A 27,622-nucleotide genomic window follows, 5' to 3' on the forward strand; every position below is an offset into this window, starting at 1 on the left:
CAAGGAACACCTGTGAAAAATGATCAGACGATTAACCAATGACAAGACACATGGCAGGATCACATGACAAACAGTGAATCACATGACAAGACACAGAAACATGACAATGACAAGAAAACCCAAACCGTGACAGGCATTAAGGAATGTTACTGTTCATCCTCTATTAACTCATCTATGACATGCTGTCATTTACCACAACAAAATATTTTGACTTAACCCAAAATTTATAAAAAAATAAAAAAAATAATGTTTTTACACTAAATGCATTTTCAGTGGATGAAGGAAGACATTGCACCAGAAAGTTTTAATATATACAGGTTAAAAATATAGCCACAAGACTTAAACATTGTACTTGTTTACAAGAGACAAATGTAAAAGATTCGGTTAGCAACCATGGACATGACTTGAGTATCTGCAAACCGGAAAGTTCTTAAACAGAAATTTGTTCAATGAAAAAAAAAATTACCTTCACATTTCAGGTTTCTGCCTTGGTCTGAGTATTTAAAGATTGTAATCCCTTTTAATCCCTCCACAACGGCTCGCCCTATTGACTTCCATTGTAAGTGCATTACTGTACATTGTAGACAATGTAGACAATCAACATATTTAAAAAAACAAAACAAAAACTTGAATCTGTATTTTTCATTTTTGTTTGTTTCTGGTCATATTCTTTTTATCTGGAACTCTTTACGTCCTTCCAGACATACATTATCTGCTGTGGGGATCCCACGACTATTGAAATGATCCTGAGAAAATCTTCTCGATTATATTGTATCATATAGATTCTAAACTGTGAAGGGTCTGGGGGGGTTGAGGGTGCAATGCCCAAATGTTTCAGACAAGCGCCCACATATGCGTCTTCAATGTTGAAGGCCTTTACTTCCTTGGAAATTTCCACAATTTTTTCTGGCAGGTCATTAGAGAAGACATATCCTGTTCCCAGCAGGTAAGTGGGGTATTTCGGTTCGGGGTACAGCTCCTCTGACACGTACCATTTTGAGTTTGTGTCTCTGACAACGGGCCGGTCCCACAACACCACTCCAGTGATGTAGTTCTGTCTGGGTGTGTTGGGTGCCAATAGGAGAGTCACCAGGTTTTCCAGGTTTAGGTACATGTCAGTATCGATCTTCATAGCATAAGTCGCTTGAGGGCAACGAGTGGCCAACCAGTCCATGATCACCATCGTCTTTATGGTCAGGTTGAAGTACGAGTCCACAAAGTTGCTCTGCAGTAAGTCTCTGTGTTGTCGGCTCTCTTCCTCCAGTTGCTGTTGAGCTTTTTCAGAGTCGGATCCTCCAGTCAAACCCACCAAAAACAGAGTCATCACTGCTTTTCCCTGGACTGTGCTCTCACTCCCCCACGTGCTCCGGATGGCGTTACGAGCTTCTACCTGATGGGGCGCCACAGGGACCATCAAGACCAGGAATGGGTCCCACTGACTGCATTTATCGGGTTCGTCCAAGATGAAATGATAGTTGAGTGGATGAGCTACATGATAATGCAGTGAAACACGTTTGGTCACAGTGGGTGCTGCAGTGGCTGTTGTTTGTGTAGCTGTATTTTGATTGTCACTGCCAGAACGACCACAAGCCATTATATAATAGGAGCGTATCTGATTTACAACACCATCAAACCCAGTTTCAGGAGGCATAGAAAGCTTGACAGAGAAATGGTAGATGTAAAGGATGGCAGAAAATGATAATGCCATTGTAAGCAGGAGAATGAGCTCTCTTTTAATCAGAGCCAGATTGTGTCTAAGAAAGAAAAAGAAACAGAAAATATTTTCCATGAAAGACCAAATCAGCATGGAATCATGTCATGATTATAATCATAATATGTACTTAATGTATTTATTTGGAAATTATAAAGTATAACTTCATTCATACTTTATGACTTCAGAATTCTGAACTAGCTACACACTTGTGGGTCAGTCCGTGTCAAATCAACCAAACTTCGGAAACCTCTTTTTTGATTTTGTCAATATTTTTTTCTGTACTAACTCAAACATAAATAGTGATGAAAGCCAAAATATTAAATGTCACAGATGTATATTTACTTCGTAATCCACTATTTTGTAGAGAGTGTCAAAATGACAATTGTTTTTCCCTGAGAATGACTTTAGAAAGATGTAAGCATCTTTATTTTATTTTTACACAGAGATTGGTAGGTGTATTAGTATAATCTGTTGACTTAAGCAATCTTTGTATCATTAAATGCCAACGGTGACAGTTCGAAAATGGCAAAAAGCACTTATTGTGTTTGTTTTTTATTGCCTCAAGTTTGCATGCCTGTAACTCAAGAAGTAGCCTATTAAAGATATCTTAATATCCTTTTAGATTCTGGTTCTTAACAAATTTTCCTTTTGGTATCTTCATTTTAAAGGCCCTTGATGGTTCAATCCCAGAGATATGGAGATCTTAATGCGGCTCTGTGAGTAAATTAGTCAATTGTACACAATTTCAGTGTCCAAAAACCAAATGTGGGTCACTTTGCATGCAGATGATACCTTTTTCTTTTGAAAATTAATATCTGAAGAACAAATAATGTTGAAACCAGAAATGCATCAGCTCAACTGCATAGAACATAGTGCCATAAATATTCTTTTTCCAAAGTTGTCAAGCCTTTAACTCTAAAAGTATTCAAGATATCTTAATATCCTTCAACATTCTCATTCTTAAACTTTCCTTTTGAAATCTTCATTTTCAAGGTCCTTGAGTTGATTTGACACGGAATGACCCTTGTATTTCTATTATAATCTTGAATTTTTTATTTTGAGTTGTACTGCTGCTACAATGCATTTAAATACTTTTTACTTTTTACACTTTTTTCATTGTCATAATAATACATCTGTATTACAATCATATACATTCTGCTTTCAAAGAGCAATGTACTTAAAGCAAGAATGCAATGTATGCATGATATCGGTTCATTAAAAATGTCAAAACTTGAACTCGTTATCTTTACAAAATAAAATGTAATAATAGCAGTAATTATAAAATGACTTCCAAAACCATTTTTGAATTAAACCGAGTTAACTCAAAACATTTTTCATGACAACTCCATCTAATGAATGTGTGATTGTTCAACATTCAGTTTGGTTGCACCAATACTAAAGTAATAAATATATAAATATAAATAAATATTCTGCATTAAAAGCATAATTTAATGATAAAAATAATAATAAAAATGATCATAGGAGTGAACTTACCTCTTCCATTCTGTTTTTCTCACCATGGTTATTTCATGGGCTACCATATACTGTACCTGACAACTTTTCATGGAATACCTGATCAGACAGGTTTTTAGTTAATAAAATATTTGTATTTTGAGATGCAAAAATAACGCTGAGCAATTAATAAACGCAGGTGGTTTGCTTTAATTCTAAGATAATAACCAAAAGACCAATCACAAGGAAGATTTTTAGGAGGAAGATTTACTTTACTAACACATCTTAATTATCTTTATTCCATTGTATCCTTCTCATGTCAGAAATGTATCACATTACAGAAGTAAAGTGGGTTGCGAATGTAATTTTATGTTGACTTTAAAATGGTAAGATCAAGAGATGGTTTACTTTTTGTTGGTACCTGGAAAAAAAGTTCCTGGGACAAATTGTTCCAGGTAATGTCGGTGGAAACGCGCCTTAAGTTGCTGTAGGCAGGCTCAAACATTCCATTCAAGCTCAAATTACTGTGAGAAACAAAGTTCTTACATATAGTAATTAAATATTTGTAAATGTAACAATGAACCATTTTGTTCCAAAACAGCTTGAAATAATTATTTAATAGAATTAAGTCAAATGAGCTGTAGGGCAGTTTTAATATTAACCACTCTGCCATTAAGATTATGACCAATGGTTTCCTCTCCATGATCAACCAAATCAGAAACGGCCCCCTCAGAAGTGACTGAATAACTTGACAAAAATAATACATTGTCAACCAACAAATTACCCTCTCCCTTAACAAACTGGGCATGAACCTTAATGATTCACATCTTTCCTACACAACCAGAACATCCACTGCGCTCCTGTTACACCCTATCCAGCCTTGTTCTCCTCAAACCCAGATGGTGGAAAAGATTGAGATCAGCAAAATCGGGGCAGGAATTTTGGGCCGGGAACGGTAGATATAAATATATAGGCCTTTACATATAGCATACACACATTTTATTTTTAAGCCTTTTTAGGGGACAGTTTTTATAATGACCTTATTAAATCTACATGAATCTGCGTATCTGTGTTGTTCAAATACCTTAATTTAACCAGTTACTTTAATCAATCACAGGTCTACAGACTGTTACAAATGAAAACATTTTCAAGCATTAACTGCAAAGGTGGAACAGAAGCTGCATCTGACATGGCATTTATGTGTATTTAAGAATAAAAAATAGAAAGAAGGTGTACACATTCCAAACACCCTGTGCACCTGAGCCCAGTTAGGGTGTTTGGGATGAATCTCTTGCATAAGGTGAATAGCCTATAAACATAAAGGGCCCTATTTTAACGGTCTGAAACGCAAGTATCAAACGCGAAATGGAAGTAACTTTGTGGGCGCCCGACGCAAATCTAAAATGGGTTGGTCTGAAGTAGCTACATTACTCATAGGTGTGGTTTGGGAGTAATGTGAAATAAACCAATCAGAGCGTCATCTCACATTCCCTTTAAGAGCAGGCGCGCTTGTTCCATGGCGGATTGCTATTATAATGGCGGATTTGCCAGGCGCACGCCAGGAGTGGTTCACAGCCGAGGAGACCGATGTTCTCGTCAGGGCCGTAAAAGACACTTTGTCAGGTATACTTATGTGTCTTCCCACTATTGGTCAAACAGGTTTGATCCGTCATTACTACAATTAGCTTGAATAATTTCTGTAAATGTGTAAGCTAGATTTATGCCTATTTTTTCACATCTTCATGGACACCACAATGATTTCCCTCGTGTGGTAATATTTTTCCTTGTAATTATGTATGGCTTGCAAAAATGGCAACTGCTGCGTCTGTGTATGTGAGAGAAGCAAAGTGTATGCGCGTTCTGTACATTATGGCCAAGCATGCACCCTTAAAATAGCATCTGAATAACGCACGGTTTTTCCTGGTCTGTGGCAGAATTGTTTTCTGAATAGCACCAGGGAACATTTGCGCCGGAACACGCCTCCTCTTTTCGCTGAACCGCCCCCGGGAGCGCAAGTTCATTCCCTAATTTACCGACGTGCGTCTGTGGAGGGAAAAGTCCGCTGTGCGTGGGGTGCAAAATAGGAATGATACATGCGTCAGTGTACAAAGTCAATTGCGCTCGGTGCAAGATAGGGCCCATCGTCATTATAGGGGTGAAGCTGCAATATCATGACAAAATTATTATGGTTGATTATTGCTCTTGAAATTGTAATGATGATTATTAAAGGGATACCCCACTTTTTTTTGGAAATAGGCTCATTTTACAACTCCCCCAGAGTTAAACAGTTGAGTTTTACCGTTTTCGAATCCATTCAGCCGATCTCCGGATCTGGCGGTACCACTTTTAGCATAGCTTAGCATAAATCATTGAATCGGACAAGACCATTAGCATCTCTCTCAAAAAAATGACCAAAGAGTTTCGATATTTTTCCTATTTAAAACTTGACTCCTCTGTAGTTACATTGTGTACTAAGACTGACGGAAAATGAAAAGTTGCGATTTTCTAGGCTGATATGGCTAGGAACTATACTCTCATTCTTGCGTAATAATCAAGAAACTTTGCTGCCATACCATGAGTGCAGCAGGCGTAATGATATGATGCAGCGCCTGAAAATAGGTCTAATAGGTTAGACAAACTTAGTCCCAGTCACATTGGAAGTTACCGAGCTGGGGACTATTTTCAGGCGCTGCGTCATATCATTACTCCATCATTACAGCAGCAAAGTTTCTTGATTATTACGCAGGAATGAGAGTATAGTTCCTAGCCATATCAGCCTAGAAAATCGCAACTTTTCATTTTCCGTCAGTCTTAGTACACGATGTAACTACAGAGGAGTCAAGTTTTAAATAGGAAAAATATCGAAACTCTTTGGTCATTTTTTTGAGAGAGATGCTAATGGTCTTGTCCGATTCAAGTACTGCCAGACCCGGAGTTCGGCTGAATGGATTCGAAAACGGTAAAACTCAACTGTTTAACTCTGGGGGAGTTGTAAAATGAGCCTATTTCCAAAAAAAGTGGAGTATCCCTTTAAGTCCACAAAGTTTTTTGGTGGGGAAAAAGGACATCATATTTGGGCTACAGACCAAGCTAAGAACTGCTAATTAATTTGTTTGTTGCTTTTTACGGATTAGGAAAAAAACGTAACACTGGTTATTTCAGTAGCATGAAAAACAAAACGGTTATTCAAACTGGGAATATAGCTATTACCCGCTTCGCGCCGGGGTCCTCATCACCCTGACGTGGCCCAGACAGCAATATAGTGTCGGCCCAGATCCGGCCCACATCTGGAATACACTGAATCCACATGTTCCAGATGCAGCCCGGATCAACAACCGGCTGGATGTACATTATCCCTTACATAAAACATTGAATACATGCATAGGTTACAGTATGTAATTAATCCTTAGGTAGGGTGGAACATAGGCTTCTGTTACAGGCACTCATATGCAATAGTTAGATGAGGTATTATAAGCCATTGGCTTACTTATGTTCTCCCTTGTCTTAGATGAGGTATTATAAGCCATTGGCTTACTTATGTTCTCCCTTGTCTGAATCGTTTGTTCATCTATTCAAAACTAGAATGTTGCTGGACCCAGTGCAGACAGTTCAGCTGCTGCTGCAGAGTCAAGTTGCATGGACGTAGGAAGACAGCAATGAGAGAGACATACACACCCTGACACAGATGCTGCCAGTTTCTTAAAACTGGTTTTAATTAACTATTAGGAGGAACCTGTGCATGTGTCACACACACACCCACACACACACACGGGCGTCTTGGATTCTGTCCTTGCCATCGGATTATATCCCCCTACAGCAAAGTAGTGCTGGAGCAGGCGCATCTCTCTCATCACTTAAATCACTTCTGTGCGCAGGTATCATCTATTATCTTGTGGTGTGTCTTCAATATCTTCTGAAGTATACACTTACCTTGACGACAAGTGGGATTTTCGTCAAGCAGAGGTGATTTCTGCTTGCCTCCGCAAAAATTGTCGAACGATTTTAGTAGGCTACTTTTGCGGCAGACAGACGCAAGTGTGTTTCTGTACCTTTTCTTTGAAAACAAAACCAAAGGTTAAAAAAAAAAAAAACAAGAACAAATGTGAAGCGAGCAATTCTATCCATTTTGACGCCTTTTCATTCATAGCGGTTACCAAGCAACACGATTACGCACCGCGTCGAACTCGGGTTCGGAACAGGCAATCAAACCAAGTGTGAAGCACCCTTTAAATGTTACATTCAGTAGTACTGCTGTACACAGTTGTAAGTAGTGAATGTGCCTGTCTGTGGCATGTTCCAGTCCGCTAATATGTATTATTTCGATATTTTTGTGTTTTGATTTAGAATTTTTTTTTTTAAGAACAAAGTCCATCTTTTTTATTATGGTTAGGGGAGAGCGGGGCACAATGTAACGCGGGGCTAGTTGTAACGTACTCGGTTACTAACGTAACCTCGGTTCTCTCTAGAAGAGGGAACGAGTACTGCGTTTTATCAAAACGCTACGGGAAAAGTCTCTTTTCACGAAACACTGAAGCAAAAATTATCCTTTAATTTTCATATATGTAAAACGCGTTGCGGCAGCAGCAGACAGCTGAAGCAAGACGGCTTGTCCGCTCATTGGCTGCTCTGCGGCAACTGCATAAGCCTATCGAGCGCAGGCTGATGCAACATCAGACCAATGAGGGCGCTTCGCGCCCTCCTCGCCACTTCCCGCCGAGACGGGCGTGGCTTACCTCTATAAAAGGAGCTCGAGAAGGCTGATTCACTTGATTTTGATCGCCGAAGCGAACCAGAGTGAACCAAACGCGCGGCAAGGGAACGCAGTACTCGTTCCCTCTTCTAGAGAGAACCGAGGTTACGTTAGTAACCGAGTACGTTCTCTTACGAGAGTTCTCTCGTACTGCGTTTTATCAAAACGCTACGGGAACCCCTTGCAAAACGCTGTGCGTGCTGGGATAAAAACACTGATCACCGGAAGCTATTTCAGGCATACAGTGCATAATCACCAGATAGACTCACACAGAGTCAGGGAATAAGGGGGGGAGCCTTAATTCCCTATACTGTAGCGTCCGCAGGCTTAACATGACCTCACAGGGAGAGTCTAAAGACAGGAGGGGTTTCCTCCGTCCTTATATAGACATGTCCACAGACGCGAATATGACATCACATAGCCAGGGTAGGGAGCCTGCACTAATGTGGGAAAACGTGGGTCTTACACAGTTCTGCCCAGTATAGTCGGTAGCGCGTTGCGCCTGTAAATAGATTACACCGACAAAAGCTTAGCCTGTAAGGCGGGAACCTCTAGGTATAAAACCTGATAAATGTAGACGGAGAGGCCCAGCCTGCCGCCGTACATATATCCTGTAAGGAAATCCCGCTGGACCAAGCCCACGAGGAGGCAACGCCTCTCGTAGAGTGCGCTCTGACTCCCAACGGGCATTGAATGCCCTTGGCAGTATAAGCCAGCGCTATGGCGTCAACTATCCATCTGGATAGACTCTGTTTCGAAACAGCCGTTCCTTTGGAACGTCCGCTGAACAAGACAAAGAGCTGCTCTGTCTGTCTGAAGGCAGCAGAGCGGAACATATAAGTTCTTAAAGCCCTAACAGGGCAAAGAAAACTCGAGTCCCCTTCCTCACTCGACGCCGGCAGGGCAGCCAGGGAAATAACCTGAGCCCGAAAAGGCGTGTTGAGGGATTTCGGCACATAGCCGTGCTTAGGTTTGAGTATGACCTTAGAGTCATTAGGACCAAACTCCAAGCACGTCGGGCTCACAGAGAGCGCGTGCAGATCGCCTATGCGCTTCACTGAAGCGAGAGCCATCAAAAACACTGTTTTGAAAGACAAATGTTTGAGGCTGATAGACTGGATAGGCTCGAAAGGGGCACCTTTCATGGCCGCCAGGACCGTAGAAAGGTCCCACATAGGGACTGAAGGAGGTCTGGGTGGATTCAGTCTCCTAGCTCCCCTGAGGAAGCGGATGACTAAATCATTCCTTCCCAGTGACTGACCCAGCGTTGAACCGGAGAACGCTGAAATAGCCGCCACATACACTTTGAGCGTGGAAGGGGATCTGCCCTTATCCAACAGCTCTTGTAGGAAGGAGAGAACCTCCGCTACCTCACATTCGAGGGGTGAAAGGCTCCGAGCTGTACACCAGCTGGATAAAACCGACCACTTTGAAGCGTAGAGCCGCCTGGTCGACGGCGCTCTAGCCTCAGTGATGGTATTCATGACTCCCTCTGCGAGACCAACGGGTATCCGTTGAGCGCCCACACATGAAGGGACCACAGTTCCGGGTGTGGGTGCCAAATCGAGCCCCTGGCCTGCGAGAGGAGATCTCTCCTCAACGGCACTGGCCATGGAGCGATGTCTGCTAACTGCATCAGAACTGGGAACCATGCCTGGTTCTTCCAGAACGGTGCTACAAGCAGCACTGGGCATTTTGTTTTCCTGACCCGTTCCAACACCTGTGGCAGGAGGGAAACGGGGGGAAAAGCGTATAGCGGGCAGCGCGGCCACCTTTGGGACAGCGCGCTGTCGGTCTTTGAAAAGAATGCGGGGCAGTGAGCGTTTTCGTGGGACGCGAATAGGTCCACCTCTGCTTTGCCGAATCTCTCCCACAACAGCCGGACTGTTTGTGGGTGTAGAGACCATTCGCCTGTAGGAACGTTGTTCCTGGACAGTCTGTCCGGGCCCACATTCAGAAGCCCGGGTACATGCACTGCTCTCAGCGAGCGTAAGTTGTGCTGAGCCCATAGTAGGAGGCGTTTCGCCAGCCTGTACAGGGATATGGAATTCAGACCGCCCTGGCGATTTATGTAGGACACCACAGCCATGTTGTCCGAACGGACTATGACGCTGTGGCGACAGCTGCGCTGTCATAGACTGTGAGTCCAGAACTATACCCAGAAACGAAATCGTTTGACTGGGGTTCAGTGAACTCTTCGCCCAATTGACCGTGATACCAAGATTCTCGAGGTGATCGAGTAAAATGGCTCTGTGCTCTACGAGCTGAGATCGTGATTGGGCTAGGATCAATCAGTCGTCCAAGTAGTTCAGCACTCGCATGCCTCTGAGTCTGAGAGGAGCGAGCGCTGCATCCATGCATTTCGTAAATGTACGAGGTGCCAGGGACAAGCCGAAAGGCAGGACTGTATACTGGTATGTCTGACCCTCGAAGGCGAATCTCAAGAATCGCCTGTGATGTGACGCTATCTGTATTTGAAAATACGCGTCCTTCAGATCTATCGACATGAACCAGTCTTCCCGGCGAACATGCGCGAGAATTTTGCTGGTCGTGAGCATTTTGAAACGGCGTTTCACTAACACTCTGTTCAGTCGTCTTAGATCCAGAATGGGTCTGATACCGCCGTCCTTTTTGGGGACTAGAAAGTATCTGCTGTATATCCCCTGTTCGCTTTGATCTCGGGGAATAAGCTCTATCGCCCCTTTGCTTATCAGTTTTGATATTTCGGCGCGAAGTAGGTGTGCTACTTTCAGCGGTACCGAAGTTTCGACGCGCGCTGTGAAGCGCGGAGGGCGTCGAAAAAACTGTAGCGAGAAGCCTCTCTTTATAATGCCTAAGACCCAGTCCGAAACCCCTGGAAGCGCTGCCCATGCATCTGCATGGTTGGCTAAGGGCCGGATACAGAGCGCGCTCTGTTCGCCGTGCGACAGAGGTGCTACGGGGCTCACAAACGTAGGCGTTATGCCTGCGGCATTTGAGGCGGGGGCGCGCTTAATACAGCGGGCGGAGCGCTCGTCCTCGACCTTACAACAGTGCTTGGCTGAGTGAGGGAGGGCTGCGCGAGTCCCGTGGGACTCATGTGTGCGAGTAGATGTGGGCTGGGAGCGGACACATTTACTGCTTTGGGCGCACTGCCTGTGTAAGCAGCGCGCGCGCTCATAGGTCTCGTTTTTACAGAGAGCCTGTGATCTGATAGACATAGTGTTCGTGGGCACTGAGTAGTGGGCACTTTTACTATGTGGGGAGCGCAATCGACCTGAGTCGATTTTATTTGCGCGAGCCCTAAGTGCAGGGCTGTGCTTGTGTGTAGGGATGGGCACTGAGAAGTGGGCATCAACACTACATTTATAGCACCATCGGCCGTGGCCGGGACACCAGAAATACCGTGAGTAAGTGTGGGCGCGGGAGAGCGGGCACAGTTACTGCAATGAGTGCGCTGTCTGTCTGAGCAGAGTGAATGCACACAGGTTTCGTCTTTACAGAAACCACAAGGCATGCAGAACAAAGTGTTTGTGGGCACTAGGCAGTGGGCACGTTCACTATGTTGCGTGCGTGATCGACCCGAGTCGAATATATGAGCGCGGGCCCTGTGTTAAGGGCTGTGCTAGTGTGTAGGGATGGGCACTAGCAGTGGGCATCTTCTCTACACATATAGCATCATCGGCCGTGCTCGTGGGCAGCAAAAAACACGTCTGCAGTTGTCTCTCGGGGAACAAACAGAGTGATTTGCATTCGGCGGCATAAATATTTTCTGCCGGCCGGCCTGGGGTTCGAACCTCCGATCCCCCGCGCGCAAGTCTAAGAATCTACCACTGGACCACAGTGAAGATACATAGACAAAGTCAGCGCGAGTATTATCCGCACTGGCGTTTGCTTGCAGGCATGTACCACGTGCTCGTGGGCAGCAAAAAACACGTCTGCAGTTGCCTCTCGGGGAACAAACAGAGTGATTTGCATTCGGCGGCATAAATATTTTCTGCCGGCCGGCCTGGTGTTCGAACCTCCGATCGCCCGCGCGCAAGTCTAAGAATCTACCACTGGGAAGATACATAGACAAAGTCAGCGCGAGTATTATCCACACTGGCGTTTGCTTGCAGGCATGTACCACGTGCTCGTGGCCAGCAAAAAACACGTCTGCAGTTGCCTCTCGGGGAACAAACAGAGTGATTTGCATTCGGCAGCATAAATATGCCAGAATGTGAGAAGAGTGGAAATCGCCCAGTTTCAGCGGGGCTGAAAACACTCCATTCTCCTTTCGCCAGTGACGCGCGGGAACCGTAGAAACGGTGTTCGGTTGCAGGCAAGCGGGTACTACGTGCTCGCTGGCTGCAAAATGCATCTCTGCAGTCGCCTTCAGGGGACTTACAGAGCAAAGCATTGGCGGCATAAGTATATATGCCGCTAGACCGGGATCCAAACCCCGGTCTCCCGCGTGGAGAACCTATAATTCCACCACTGAGCCACAGGGGGATACAGGCTTTGAAAGCGGCGTCAACATGTATTCTTCGGCGTTTGCTGGCAGGCAAGCGTGTAACAGACTCACTTGCTGCAATAATATTTCCAGTCGCCGAACAGGGAACTGAGAAATGTGAGAGAAAAGAGGTCAGACCGACCAACGGTGGGACTAAGAACACTCTTTTCTCCTTCGCCGGTGAATGCCGCGTGCAGAGGCAGGGTAGCTTTTCTTGTAACGTAAAGAAAAACTAATCCCGCCATCCGCTTCCAGGAAGGGCAGCCTCGGAAGGATGCCCGGTGAGTCCTCAGAGTCACCATAGGCAATTGGCTCGGAGTGAAGGCGTTCGCCGTCAGCGAGCGCGAGCGCTGCATGAGAAGGCATCTTGAAAAAGACGCAGCTCTTTTAGGGGTGTGTGTTGCAAAGCGAACACACACACACACAGAAACACACAAACACAAGAACAAGAATGTAAAGGATATGGCGTCGGAAAGCGCAGCAGGTACGGCGGTAGAAGGCGGCGTTGGCCAGCGGCTTCAAGGGCTCGTCTCGCTGAAGTGCTTGCATCAGACGACGCGTGCTTCCTCGTGATCCAGCGATGCGTGCGCTTCGCTGAAGAGATTAAAATCAAGTGAATCAGCCTTCTCGAGCTCCTTTTATAGAGGTAAGCCACGCCCGTCTCGGCGGGAAGTGGCGAGGAGGGCGCGAAGCGCCCTCATTGGTCTGATGTTGCATCAGCCTGCGCTCGATAGGCTTATGCAGTTGCCGCAGAGCAGCCAATGAGCGGACAAGCCGTCTTGCTTCAGCTGTCTGCTGCTGCCGCAACGCGTTTTACATATATGAAAATTAAAGGATAATTTTTGCTTCAGTGTTTCGTGAAAAGAGACTTTTCCCGTAGCGTTTTGATAAAACGCAGTACGAGAGAACTCTCGTAAGAGAACACACTTGTTTTAAATACTTCCACACATGCTAGCATGAGGAAACTTAGTATATTTACTAGTTGCCATATCAAATGGCATAATAGAATAGATAGAATAAATTGCGCCAAAATTCAGAAATCTTTGGAAGATATTAAGTACATTTCTTACTTATATTAATTTTTCATCTCTATTTTTGTGTTTATTTAAAATTAGACAAATCTGATATTATTTTAATCTCCAATATGTTATTTATCAGTTGATATTGTTCTTTAATGCTTCGCTAACTAGCAGAAGACACTAGCCGCGTTTAAATCCCAGTTGCGCAGGTGGGGTACGTTGCGTTACAATGAGCCCCCATTGCTATTTTATTCTATACTTTTATGAATTCTATTGAGAAAACATGAGAAAAAGGTGAATAAAGACAATGTTCATTAATTATTAATTATCATTATGTTTTGAACTGTGTTGTATAGTGTTTTCCGGTGTGTTCGTTGTCAAACTCAAAAATTTGTTTATTTTCAGGCCTAATTATTAAAACATGCCATTTTAAATGAAAAAGTTAATAATTGTATTTTATTGAGAAAATATTGTAGTTTGTCTTGTAGGCCTATATATTTTTTTATTAGATCAGATATCATTTTAAGCTGTCACATGGTCATGATACAATGTGCCTTCACATGTTACAACACCGATCGGGCATGTTGTCACTTTTCACTTCTGGGGTATCTCAAGAAAGAACTTCGAAGTATACACTGTATTAATAAAACAAAACCACATAATTGTACTATACATGTGTGAATTTAATGTGGGGGGAAATAAATACTTTGAACCCTAAGTAGATTTACACAAATTGAGTCAAAAAGTGTTACGTCGTGCTCCACTCTACTCTATGCCTACTCATCGTGCCCTCCCTCAAACCAGAAACCAGAACAGAACATTTCTCACTAGCGCCAGATATTGCTAAATAGGTTTCAGTGAACAGGGTGAAGCCACAACCAGTCAGGTGAAGTTTTTATGAAAGGAGAACCCTATGCAAATCCAAAAATGACTCCTTAAAATGACACCTTGATGATAACTGTGGCAAGAAATCAAAGGAGCAGCCGTAAAGAGCAGCCGTAAAGGAGGCGGAAGAAAAACATTAAAGAAATAAGATAGCCTACATTTCTTACCTGCTATTTACTATAGGCTATTATCAACATTTGGAACAGGGCGTCGGGATCCTGGCACCAGGATATAGGCTAGTCTAACAGTTTGTTTTAACCTAATCTCTGAGTTGGTGTGTAATTGTCTAGTTAGCACTACAAACAAGAGAATCGTGCGGCATATTGAGGAGAGGTGTGCTTTTATCTGTCTAAGCGATCAGAGAAGTAAATGATTGAGACATTTTCTCTATTGTGTCAGGGCTGCCAACTCACGCAGTTGACACTTTTCACACGCTTCTTCACACTGACTCCGACAGACAAGACAGAGGTGGTTACTTAATTTTCATACGAAACAAATAACCTCTCAAATTCTGTCTAATTTAGGCTATAGATGTGACGTGACAGATTATGAATTTCCAAGGTAAGGAAGGACCAAGGTAATTTGGCTAAATTTGTATGAAAAACCTATCTGCACGCTATGACATGGTGTTACCTAGGCAACCAATTAGCCTACGTTTTTGGACCTAACACCGCCCCTTTCATTTTTAAAAAATATATATTTTAAATATACCTGACATGTCTGTTCAATGAAATGAGGGGCTGAAGTGGGTGTGACCTTTTGTTTAGGGATAGAGCAATGCTTTCATGAAGCAAAGCCACTTGGTAGGCTACACAGTGCCACCAATTGGTAAGATACATTTAAGCAACAAGCAGCTTGAAGCCGTGTTTTATAGTGGATTTAGAACAGCTAAGGGCGTTGTTAGGCACGACGCTGAGCAATAAAGGCTTAAAATAGTCGATCTCCGAATGCAACGTAACAGGGAGGAGAGTAGCCTAAAGATGGAAAGCTCCATATAAATATATAAAGTTCCATATAAATTCACGGATAATTTGTTGTTTTGTCGTTAGTGAAAATCAATATTGACCTTGTAGCCTATTTGAAAAATGATGCTCATATAAGAAGCAATACTAAAATTCAGAGTCAGTTCATTTACATTCGCAGATCAACTATTTTTGACTGTCAAAATGCCGGCGGAAACAGCTGTGAGTTGTTCAAAATCTTTCTTTTTAGTAAACTGTGTACACAAACAATGTTCTCAATGCTCAAGTTCATGAGCCCCTGGTGATACTTAGAGCAAAGTTTCATGTTGTGTCGAGCCTTCTTGGTGTTTTAAAAATAGCGATTTTTGATGCTATCACACAGTGCCCCAAGCACTCCCATTCAAAAGGCAATTTGACCGAAAACGAAAATACATCAAACTTAAAAGTGGTGTTTCCATCCTAATTACGCTTTTAAACGAAAGTTCGTCTTGGGTAGATTGCATTTTGGCGAGAATTACCCTTTAAAGTGTGTTTTTTTTTATAGCATTATTATATTATATTAGTCCTATATTTAGGACTGTCAAAATTAGTTTGTTAACTTTTTTTCAGTTTAACATGTTCAAAATATTTACCGCAATTAACGCAGCATCCGTTTTCCCAGACATAATTTGGCCAGCTTCCATTATATAACCACACTCTTATTCAAAAGCTTTTACAAAAAAACAATAACAAAACAATAACACAGAGAATTATGCCAAAATGCCGATTTTCAAGTAGCCTACACTCAGTCTTAAATGAGTTAAATAACGTCTTAAATGAACTTAAAGAGTTGTGAGAAAAAGGGATAAACCAGTTGCTGCGATGTCTGTCATAAATGTTAATCAAAGGTAACAGAGAAAATGAACTGTAGCTTTAATAAGGATTATTCTTTATTTAATTTATAATTTATGCAGTTAAGACTGTAAAGTGTTTGATAACTTCATTCAATTTCTGTATAGGAAGGCCACAATATGACATTTCTTATCATGGGTTTATCTGAAGATTGTTTTAAGTTCACTTTAATTAAAAGATGTTATTTTTTAAAGCCTAATAAATGTTGAAATTGATAGCTTTCAATTATGCTGAAATGTTGAATGTCTATAATTAATGTAAAAAAATAATAATAATCATATAGACATCAGTACCAGTAGCTATTAGTATTAGTGATACTGGCATTCATTCATAAAAAGATACCATTTCAACAAATATTTAAAATATACTGTCTTTAAGTTGATAATTAATCATGATTAATTACAGGAAAAATGTGTGATTAATTAATTTTTTTAAACGATTGACAGCACTAATTATGTTATACTGCTACTTGTTATCAAACCGTTGTAGTGTCGCCATCTAGTGGTTCAATCTGGTAATGCTTCAATGAGTGACAGCAGCAGATTCTGGCCAGCAGGGCGGCGCTTTGACACAACGAAGGTTGAAAAGCATTTCCTAATGAATTTTTCCAGACAACGAATAAAACTAAAATTTGGTTTAAAGAAAGAAAGAAAGAAAGAAAGAAAGAGAACAATTATTGATAATAGAACAATGACTAAAAACATATTGCTACATTTAGGCTCAAACTTAAACTGTTTTGAATGTAAATGTTTTATTGCATACAAAGTGTAGCCTACACATGAAGCAGAGAAATAATTATATAGTTAATTGTGTTTAGGCACATTTTAATGCACACCTTCCAATAAATTCAGGTTTATTTACTCTTGATTTAGTAGAATCATGAAGCAGATCTTGGGGAAGACTGAATGATAGTTCTGCACTTTTTTTTTTTTTTTTTTTTTTGCATATCAGGCACTGTATTCACAAAACACATTAAAGCTGTAGCTCCTTGCAGGTTTAGGAGAAACTCTTAAAAATAATGGCCATGTCAGTCCTAATTTTAGGAATTTTTGCTCCAAGAGTATTTCACAAAGCATTTTACCACTAAAACCAGCATATAGAAAGTTCACTGTAAAAAGTGATCAGTTTAAAAAAAAAAAAAAAAAAGATAAACCTGTTGCCTTAAAATGATTAAGTAAATAAAATGTGAACTTGACAATTCCAAGTTGAACTATCTTAACCTAATTAAGTTGCAGTTACTTAAAAATGTCAATCTTCTTAACTTAACACTAACAAGTTTTTCCTGAGTTCTGTCTACTTAAATTGAGGAAACCCACTGCTTTGAAAAAATGAAGTAACCACAACTTATCGTACATGAGTACTTATAATTCACTTGAGACTGATTTGATGTAATCTCATTTTATACATTTCTTTGAAAGTCACAAAAATTGTAGGCTATACAATTCTTAAAAAAATACAAAATTGTTCAAAACAATATTGTGTTTATTCCCATACTTCCATAAACTGCACACACACACACACACACACACACACACACACACACACACACACACACACAAAAAACCCCCTCTTCTCTGAGAATAGATGACATTTTAAATTCTCAATCTGTAATTATACTATTATACTTTCAATTTCAATATATTCAGAAAAGCAAAAATTGTATTCAACTAAGTGGAGAAAGAACTTTTTCACATTAAAACACAGAAGGTTCTACTGATGCTGTAAAATACATATGGGTAGTCAAGAAGACTCCTAGTCACCAAAACCAAATCACAAACAATCCCAAAAATGGCTATTGCCTCAGCAATCCACCCGAAGACATTGTACACCAGGGATGGGCAACTTCGATAGTGACGAGGGCCAACATTTTTCTCCTTCATACCAAGGTGCCAAATTACTAATCCACACTCACACCTTTTACACCGTCTTACTCAATTGATTTTTTATTAGGGGAATTCAATAATGTATTTTTTTTTAAAGATTTTATTAACTATAAAACTTGTGAAATTATGCTAATACAAATAGGAAACTTTGTTGTCAGTTATAGCAATATAAGCAATATAAGCCTACCCAAAAAAGCAAATGTAAACATCTCAATTGTGTTGTCTGATAATTTGCAACAAACAAATGTACAGATGTCCTAGGCTATTTTTGATTACAAGCCTAGAGAACATTCTCAACAGTTAACAAGTGCTTTTTCAGAAAATAGTAGGCCTATTGGTATTAATCTAATCCACATCCACATATTATCATGAATAAAAAAATGTATAAGAACATAATTAAGTGCACACATTTCTGTCATGCATTTGGCAAAAAGGATTTTGTTGACTGCATTTTACCTTTGCAATCAAAGACAAGTGCAACTCTTGCGTCACCGGTGTCTTTCATACTTCTCGTTCTCTTCGCTTAACCGTTTCATTCCGTGCCGATCCGAGCCAGCTGGTACGGATTTGGTATTGTTTTCCACTAGTGGCGATAGAGCCTTGGGTGCTAAGCCTTTTCTTCATACAGTAAATGCAATAAATATTTTGATTTATAGATTTTAATCTGCGATGACATATGTTAAATATGACATATGTAATATGTTCATTATGTCCTCAGTTGTATATTATGCAATGTAATGCTGTACTGTTCTGTACTGCTAGCTAAGAAAAAGAGTAAACTAACATGACAGAACAACGGAGGACGTGCAGGTTGCCTCGACTGACGTTCGACGGACATGAGACTAAGTATGAGCTTTGGGAGACCAAAATGTTGGGACATTTTCATTTATCAGGGCTAATGAACACGGTGCTGGAAGTACCGACGTCAGAAGCCGAGATAGCAGCAGATGCACAGAAAAACGCTGACGCATATGCAGAGTTGATTTTACTGTTAGATGACAAAAGTCTCTCATCAGTTATGCGCCCAACAATGGAAGAAAAGCTCTGGAAATATTGAGAGAGTATTATGCAGGGAGGGGAAAGCCCCGTATAATCAACTTGTACACCACGTTGACATCGCTTCAGAAGGCAAACAATGAAAGTGTAATGGACTATTCATCAGAGCAGAAACCGCCTTCACAGAACTGCGGAATGCAGGTGAAACGTTAGGAGATGGACTGCTAGTGGCTATGGTCTTAAAGGGATTGCCTGAGAGTTTTAAGCCATTCGCAATACATGTGGCTGTCACGTGATGTAGACAAGAGACGTAGATTCAAATGCAGAGTGATTTATTCGGATGCCAAACTGGAAAGGTACAAACTCCAACCCTAGGCATAAATGAGAGGCTACAAACTGGAACACGTAACAATACAACGAATCGGCACAAGACTACAAACACAAGGAGACTAAATAGGGGAACAAACAAAGGAGGGTAACGAGATACACAGGTGGGACAAATTAACCAATAATCAGATAACAAGATGGACGGGGTTGACAATTACGACGAGAGCACATGGCACAAGAAACAACAAGACACTCATGTGCTCACACAGGACCAGACTGAACATAAACACATGATAAACTGAGCGTGTCACAGCCGTGTCACAAACCCATAGGAAAATCCAGACCGAGGTGACAGAACTGTGACACAAAGGGACGCCACCTGGCGTTCCCAAGGAGGCACACCAAAACCCAGACAAAACACACCACGAGCAAGACCACAAAAAACAAAACAAACAATTCAGGACACCAATACACAAAGGGGATAGAGGTAAAGGAACCAGGGAGGGACGGGAGGGCCTAGATTCCAGACTACGGGCCAGGATAACACAGATCTTGCAGGGCACCAGGATGAGAGAGACAGTTCATCTGGCGGCCAGGGCGGAGACGACAGTCCATCTGGTGGCCAGGGCGGAGACGACAGTCCATCTGGCGGCCACGGCAGAGACGAACCCTCGGGAGGCCACGGCGGAAACGACCCCTCGGGCGGCCACGGCGGAGACGACATTCCACCGGGCGGCCAGGGCGGAGACTCTCCCTCGGGTGACCAGGGTGGAACAGACAGTCCATCGGGCGGCCACGGCGGAGACGAACCCTCGGGAGGCCAGGGAGGAGACGACCCTTCAAGCGGCCATGGCACAGGAACCGACACCGACTCAGGAACAGGAACCGACACCGGCTCAGGAACTGGCACCGACACCACCGGCTCAGGAACTGGCACCGACACCACCGGCTCAGGCACTGGAACCGGCACCACCGGAACTGGCAGTGGAACTGGCACCACCGGCTCAGGAACTGGAACTGGCACCACCGGCTCGGGCACTGGAACTGGCACCACCGGCTCGGGCACTGGAACTGGCACCACCGGCTCAGGCACCGGAACTGGCACTGGAACTGGCACCAACGGCTCAGGGACTGGAACTGGCACTGGAACTGGTACCACCGGCTCAGGCACTGGAACTGGCACCACCGGCTCAGGCACTGGAACTGGCACCACCGGCTCAGGCACTGGAACTGGCACCACTGGAACTGGCACTGGAACTGGCACCACCGGCTCAGGCACTGGAACTGGCACCACCGGCTCAGGAACTGGAACTGGCACCACCGGCTCGGGCACTGGAACTGGCACCACCGGCTCGGGCACTGGAACTGGCACCACCGGCTCGGGCACTGGAACTGGCACCACTGGCTCGGGCACTGGAACTGGCACCACCGGCTCCGACTCAGGAACAGACACTGGCTCCGACTCAGGAACGGACACTGTGGGTCCGAAAGGCATCTCCAGGATTCTGGCCAGACGCTCGAAGTAATCTGACAATGTCCCAGAGGCCACCAGAATGGGCCTCAGGAGTTCATGCTCAGCAGGACTGACGTGGAGTTCAGGCTTGGGAGGACTGACGTGAAAAGACGACTCGTTGGGACTGACGTGCACCATCTCTGTCTGGGCAGACGTGACGTGAGCCGTCTCTGGCTGGGCAGACGTGACGTGAACCGTCTCTGGCTGGGCAGACGTGACATGAACCGTCTCTGGCTGGGCCGACGTGACGTGAACCGTCTCTGTCTGGGCAGATGTGACGTGAACCGTCTCTGTCTGGGCAGACGTGACGTGAACAGTCTCTGAATGAACCGGCGCCGACCTTCTCCTCCTCCGTCCCTTCGGACGGTTGCATGCAGACTCCGAAACCATCGATGAAGTCCCTACGCTGAATGGAACCAGTGGCGAAGACCTTATACTGGACGAGATCAGTGGTGAGGGATCTGTGCTGGACGGTCCCCGTGGTGATGTCCTTCTAATGGGCGAACCCGACGGTAGATGAACCTCTGGGTCGAGGAGAGACCGATGTGAAGAGTGATGCTGGAACTCTCCTCTATCACCTCCTCTCCTACAGCCTCCGCCGGTCCCAGAAAATCTGGCCAATCGGGTTCCCTCAAACCGCTGAAAATCAGCAGGGGTCTTAACACTATTAACAGTCATAGTACAGATCTCACCGCCTCCCGACTGAGGGCCGACTGCCCTGATCTCCTCATTCCTCTGAGCACACACGGAAAAATACTTAAATAAGGAGATCCCATTCTCCCTCTCCGCGGGACAAAGTTCGCTCCGCTGAATCCACATGATGGCCGATTCGTTCTGTCACGTGATGTAGACAAGAGACGTAGATTCAAATGCAGAGTGATTTATTCGGATGCCAAACTGGAAAGGTACAAACTCCAACCCTAGGCATAAATGAGAGGCTACAAACTGGAACACGTAACAATACAACGAATCGGCACAAGACTACAAACACAAGGAGACTAAATAGGGGAACAAACAAAGGAGGGTAACGAGATACACAGGTGGGACAAATTAACCAATAATCAGATAACAAGATGGACGGGGTTGATTACGACGAGAGCACATGGCACAAGAAACAACAAGACACTCATGTGCTCACACAGGACCAGACTGAACATAAACACATGACAAACCGAGCGTGTCACATCCCTGTCACAAACCCATAGGAAAATCCAGACCGAGGTGACAGAACTGTGACAGTGGCACATACAGACGATAAAATCACGTTTGCAGAATTCAAGACTAAACTACATCGTTTTGAGGAACAGAGTTTACGTGCGGTGATTTCCCAGCACTGTTGAGGAAAAACAAAATCAGACATGAAACGTCAGCTCTGTATTCCCCACACCAGAACAGAACTGCAGAGAGGGGTTGGCGTACTCTTTTTGAGATGGGTAGGTGCATGATAGTTGAAAGTGTACTACCAAAGCAGCTATGGCACTAACGCAGTACAAACAGCAGCAATGATATGCAACGGGTGCTTTAACAGGCGTACAGGGCAGACTCCTTATGGGTTGCTGACAGACAAGAAACCTAATGTATCTAAAATGCAAAAGTTTGGGTCTGTATGCTACACGTACAAACAGGACAAGGGAAAACTTGATTCCAGATGTGGCCAGGGGCATTTTGTAGGTTATGACAAGAACAGCCCGGCGTATTTGGTGTATCATCCAGATACGAACAAAGTACAAAAACACAGCTAGTGAAGTTTGTGAGCAAGGCAGCGGTAGAAAAACAGACACAGACAGGTGAGCCAGATCCAAGCGATGGCTATGACAGTGTGAGACCCAGGACTAGTGAGACCACACAGAGTAGGAGTACAGAAAATGCTCCAGAGCCAAGTGTACGGAGTAGAATTGCACATAGTGATAGTCCAGGTGCAGTAATGAGGTCTAGTGACCATAATCAAACACAACAGAGTGTGACAAGTGGTGAACCCGAGAGTAGGAGGTATCCGACTAGAAAAAGCAGAACACTGAGTTACTTAGATGACTTCATAACTGAAGACAGTGATAGTGATGGGGTTCATATCACGGTAGACTACTGCTGCAGAGTGGTGTGTGGCATTCCACAGACTTTTGGGGGAGCAATGGGGTCAGCTAACTCAAAAGAATGGGTAAAAGCCATGGATGAGGAAATCCAGTCCTTGAACAAGAACAAAACCTTTATCCCGACAACACTGCCAATAGGCAAGAAAACAGTGGGGGGTAGATGGGTTTACTCTATCAAGACTGATGTAGATGGAAAAGACAAATACAAAGCATGGTTTGTGGCCAAGGGTTACAGCCAGAGAATGGGAGTAGACTATGGGGAGACGTTTTCACCCACGGCAGACTTGACGAGTGTAAGGGTGGTGCTACAGAAAGCAGCACAGGAGAATTTACTCCTGCACCAAATGGACGTGAAAACAGCGTACTTGCACGCTCACATACACATTGAGATCTACATCAATCCACCAGAGGGTTATCAAGAGAAAGAGGGTATAGTTTATAAGTTAGAGATATCACTTTATGGTCTAAAACAATCCGGGCGAAATTGGAATAGGGTTTTGCACGATTGTCTAACTGAGGATGGGTTCACACAAAACCCAGCCAACCACTGTGTTTATGCCAAAGAGTCAAAAGAAGGAAAGGTGATCATAATCATATGGGCTGATGACTTGATAATTTCAGCAAGCAATAAAGAGAGACTGAAAAAGGTGAAAGAGATGCCTGCAGAAAAGTTTAAAATGAAAGATCTGGGCAAACTCAAACATTTTCTGGGTATCGATATTAGTCAGTCAGATGGGTGTGTAAAGATGTCACAGGAAAGGTACACTAACAAGATACTACAGCGTTTTAATATGCAAGACTGTAGGACCAGAGAATCACCCTGTGAGCAAAAGCTAGAGTATACTGAGGATGCAGTAAAGATGGAAGATGTCAGGATGTACAGGGAGGCTGTGGGAAGTCTTATATACCTGACTATTTGCACCAGACCAGATTTAAGTTTTGTGGTGAGCAGGTTATCACAGTACTTTGCTGAGCCTACAAAGGAACAGTGGGTCACTGTGAAGCACATACTTAGGTATCTCAAAGGCACAGCAGAGAAAGGTTTAAGTTTTAGGAGAAACAACAGTGAGAAGCTACACTGTAAAAAATGATTCCGCATTTTAGTTGTTTCAATGTAATTTTGTAAGTTGATACAACTTGTGGTTTCTGAATTTGTTAATTCAACTTAACATGTTAAGTTTTCACTGTCTCAACTAGTCTGCAAGTTGACATAACTAGAGTATTTGCCGCCTCAACTTAAAAACATATGCTGAACCAGTAAGGTTAGTTCTCATTTTTTATCGCGAGATGAGATCACGTGAAGCGCGAAACAAACAGGTCTCTCGCCTTGACTCCTTCATCGGCCATTGCTGGAGAGTTTATCGGCAGATGATTTAATTCTTCCACTATCATCAAATATGGTAAGTAAATATTCGTTAATATGATGTAATAACTTGTAAAATGACATATGAAGTAATCATCCATGTATTGTTCAATATCAACGTTTCTAGATCACATTGGACCGTTGCTAATCCAGTTTTACCAGTTTAACGTTACATAGGCTAATATATATATATATATATATATATATATATATATATATATATATATATATATATATTATGTGAGAGAGACTGATATATGGATGAATGCTAAAATAGCCTAGAGAGCGGGAAATGCATGTCGTGAAAAATAACGCATTTCTACCATGTTTGTTCACTCTCATGTTCAAGTTATTTGCGCCAAAATCAGCAAGTCTAATCACCATTCAGGCAAAGCAGCGTCGACGCGTGAGTAAGTTACGACAACAACGAGCTGACAAATAATGTAACGTTAATTTAATGTAAAACTGTGTGAGTGGTGCGGCAGGATTATCAGAATCCTCCGGTGTTCGAGATGGACGCTCCATAACTGAAAAGTTGTTGTACAACTGTCTAGTTTTACTTATTAAATGTCGAACTTAAAAGACTGTGGTCAGTTATGTTTAGTTTATTGTGGGAGATTATGTAACTATAGCAACCGCTTAACCATCGCAGTGTTTTCCCCAGAACTAGTGAAATGCTTAGCAGCTAATACTGTCCTAATAAGGTCTTAATAGTAATGTCAATAAATATATATCCACAAATTTGGTGATAAACTATTATTGATCTAGTCTTGATCTTGATTGTGTATGTGTACTCGGTTTATTAAATGTTAGTTGACTTAATTGTTCTTTTCTTTTGCCCTTGACCAATAAAGTGGAGCAGCAAGTTCTGTTTATTCAAGACAACCAATGAACGCATTGACAGAAGGCACTACACACTGCCATCATGTAAGTAACTGTCTGCTTCCCTGCATCTATAAAGACTGTGTGTGTTCATTTAGAACTGAATTTGCTCTAAAAAATACATTTGTCCAGGGACCATACACAATCTGTCCGGCTCTGTGCTGCAGCTTTTACGTTGAACTGTGATCTTTATGCTTTCTCAGAGACCTGTGGCATTACAGGCAGACAGGAGAGTTAAAAAAGGATCCTCCAGTATCTGATATGGAAAAAGAGGTGGCCGGTTCTTTTTTTGTGAGAGACAGGTAAAGTCCTACACTGCTGAAAATGGTGTTTAGATGAATATGTAGATATATTATTTTGCAGTGTTGTTTAACATGCTGCTGTTATGTTTGTGTCATTTAATATTAGTTTAGATCAGTGCAGAATTCAACATGCTAATTTCACTGGACCTGAGCAAGTCCTTTTATGAGGGTCTTGACTGGCATCTACCAAAACTGTTGTGTCTACCGTTCAAGCGCTTTGCTGACATTGCTGAAATGAGGACCATAATGGACAGCCTAGATAAAAATGTAAGTACATATATTTCTACTGTACTTTTTTCATAAACATTATGGGCACTTCCTTTCTTGCCATTTCTGTTGTCGTGCATATTTTTTATTAGTGCTGCAAAATATTGAAGAAAAAAGTAATATGTCATTTGTTAATGCGTATTTAAAATAAATTAAAATTAGTCACCTTCTAGTCAATCATTTTATAATGACATATTAAAGGTGGTATCAGCGATTTCAGGCCCAAACATAAATGATCACATTCATCTAATATTTCCTAACAATCCGCTAGCTGCCCGCCCCATAAGCATGCTGTCAAAAAACCGCGTCTCTCTAGGTAGCCTAGGCTCTGAGATCTGCACACAAAAACAGTTGGTATCAACATCACTCAAAACCAAAATAAATAGTGTTCCAACCAATCATCGACAGGGGCGGGTGTTGTGAGGTTTTGCGCTCGTGCACGGCTGCACGCGAAAACCTCACAACACCCGCCCCTGTCGATGATTGGTTGGAACACTATTTATTTTGGTTTTGAGTGATGTTGATACCAACTGTTTTTGTGTGCAGATCTCAGAGCCTAGGCTACCTAGAGAGACGCGTTTTTTTGACAGCATGCTTATGGGGCGGGCAGCTAGCGGATCGTTAGGAAATATTAGATGAATGTGATCATTTATGTTTGGGCCTGAAATCGCTGATACCACCTTTAAGTTTTATCTTTGATAATCAAAATTACATTTTGGAAGAAAAAAGTCCCCTGTGAAATCAATTTCTTTAGGCCTTAAAATATTGTAGCTTGATTGTAACATTTTATAATGCTTCATTTAGTGTACAGATGCAAAATGCCTCCGTTTATTCACAGTGTATAGTATTTGACCTAAGTCTCTCAGTTTAAAGGTTTTTTACAGGATAGTTAATTCAAAAATGAAAGTTCTCTCATCAATTACTCGCCCTCATATTGTTCCAAGCCTGTAAGACCTTTAATCTTCTTTGGAACACTAAATAAGACTTGGTGTACTCATGTTGTGTTTAAGTGGTTTAGCTTCAGTGTTGTATGTGTGAAAGCACATTTTGAAGTTTGTCATTTTTTAATACAGCACACAGATTCCGAAGAAGATATGATCGGGGCATGACTCTAGGAATCATCGCAGTGGTGGAAGATGTGATAGACCCAATTCCATGCAACTCTAGTGATGTGGCCCTTGTAATCGAGGAAGCAGTTGTTCTGCGAGGATTTGGTGACATACAAATGACATTGCTTTATGCTCTCAACATAAACTACCCCAGAAAACACCTCAGATACACTTTCGAGGTGATTCATGAACATTGGAGCTGATACCTGCAGTGCAAGAGTGCACTCTCTTAAAAATACATTGTTGAATTAAAGATGTTGTTGAGGTAAGGTATGTATTTCTACAAAGAGCCTGTGTTTTCATCTGTAATTTTTTGTTTACCCATGTTTTTACAAGTTCTCTGCATCAAGGGCCTGACATCATTTTCATTGTTTAACTTTGTTTAATTTTACTTGGCTAAAACATGTATTAAGATTTCATGTGGTTTAAAGTTATTTCACAGTTAAAGAGGTATTATTAATGTGAAAAATCTTAAAGTGTTAGTTTAACCTAAATTCAAATTATTTTGTTAGATGTTAGATCTCATGTTGCTCCAAACCTAAAAGACCTTTGTTTATCTTTGAAACATAAATTAAGATATTTTTTTAAATGAAATCTTTGATCTTTCTGTCCCTTCTTTGACATCCTATTCAACTAATACTTTCAAGGTCCAGAAAAGACATCCTTAAAGTAATCCAAGTGACGTCAGTGGTTTATATATTTGTTTACATGCAGCAGTGTCAGCTTTCGCGTCGACACAAGAATCA

The 27,622-nt window shown here is 42.4% G+C and overlaps 1 protein-coding gene and 1 long non-coding RNA gene across 3 annotated transcripts; one reads left to right on the forward strand and one right to left on the reverse strand.

Annotated features, from left to right (window-relative positions):
• Positions 1-673: 673 nt before the first annotated feature.
• Positions 674-21,001, reverse strand: LOC311085849 (beta-1,3-galactosyltransferase 1-like; the record flags this gene model as incomplete). The annotated part of the gene is made up of 2 exons (XM_084118467.1): positions 674-1,754; positions 20,802-21,001. 2 exons carry the CDS (start codon positions 20,999-21,001, stop codon positions 674-676), a joined length of 1,281 nt encoding a protein of 426 aa, XP_083974593.1.
• Positions 21,002-24,034: 3,033 nt separating this feature from the next.
• LOC311085813 lies at positions 24,035-27,522 on the forward strand. Of its 2 annotated transcripts, XR_014606965.1 has the most exons (6): positions 24,035-24,353; positions 24,666-24,722; positions 25,171-25,243; positions 25,402-25,500; positions 25,607-25,767; positions 26,841-27,522. It is a non-coding gene; the product is annotated as an uncharacterized lncRNA (long non-coding RNA). The 2 variants fall into 2 exon arrangements; XR_014606966.1 differs by lacking the exon at positions 24,666-24,722.
• The last annotated feature ends 100 nt before the right edge of the window (positions 27,523-27,622 follow it).

Source organism: Abramis brama (genome assembly GCF_963993115.1).
Source record: "Abramis brama genome assembly, chromosome: 6".
Lineage (NCBI taxonomy): Eukaryota > Metazoa > Chordata > Actinopteri > Cypriniformes > Leuciscidae > Abramis > Abramis brama.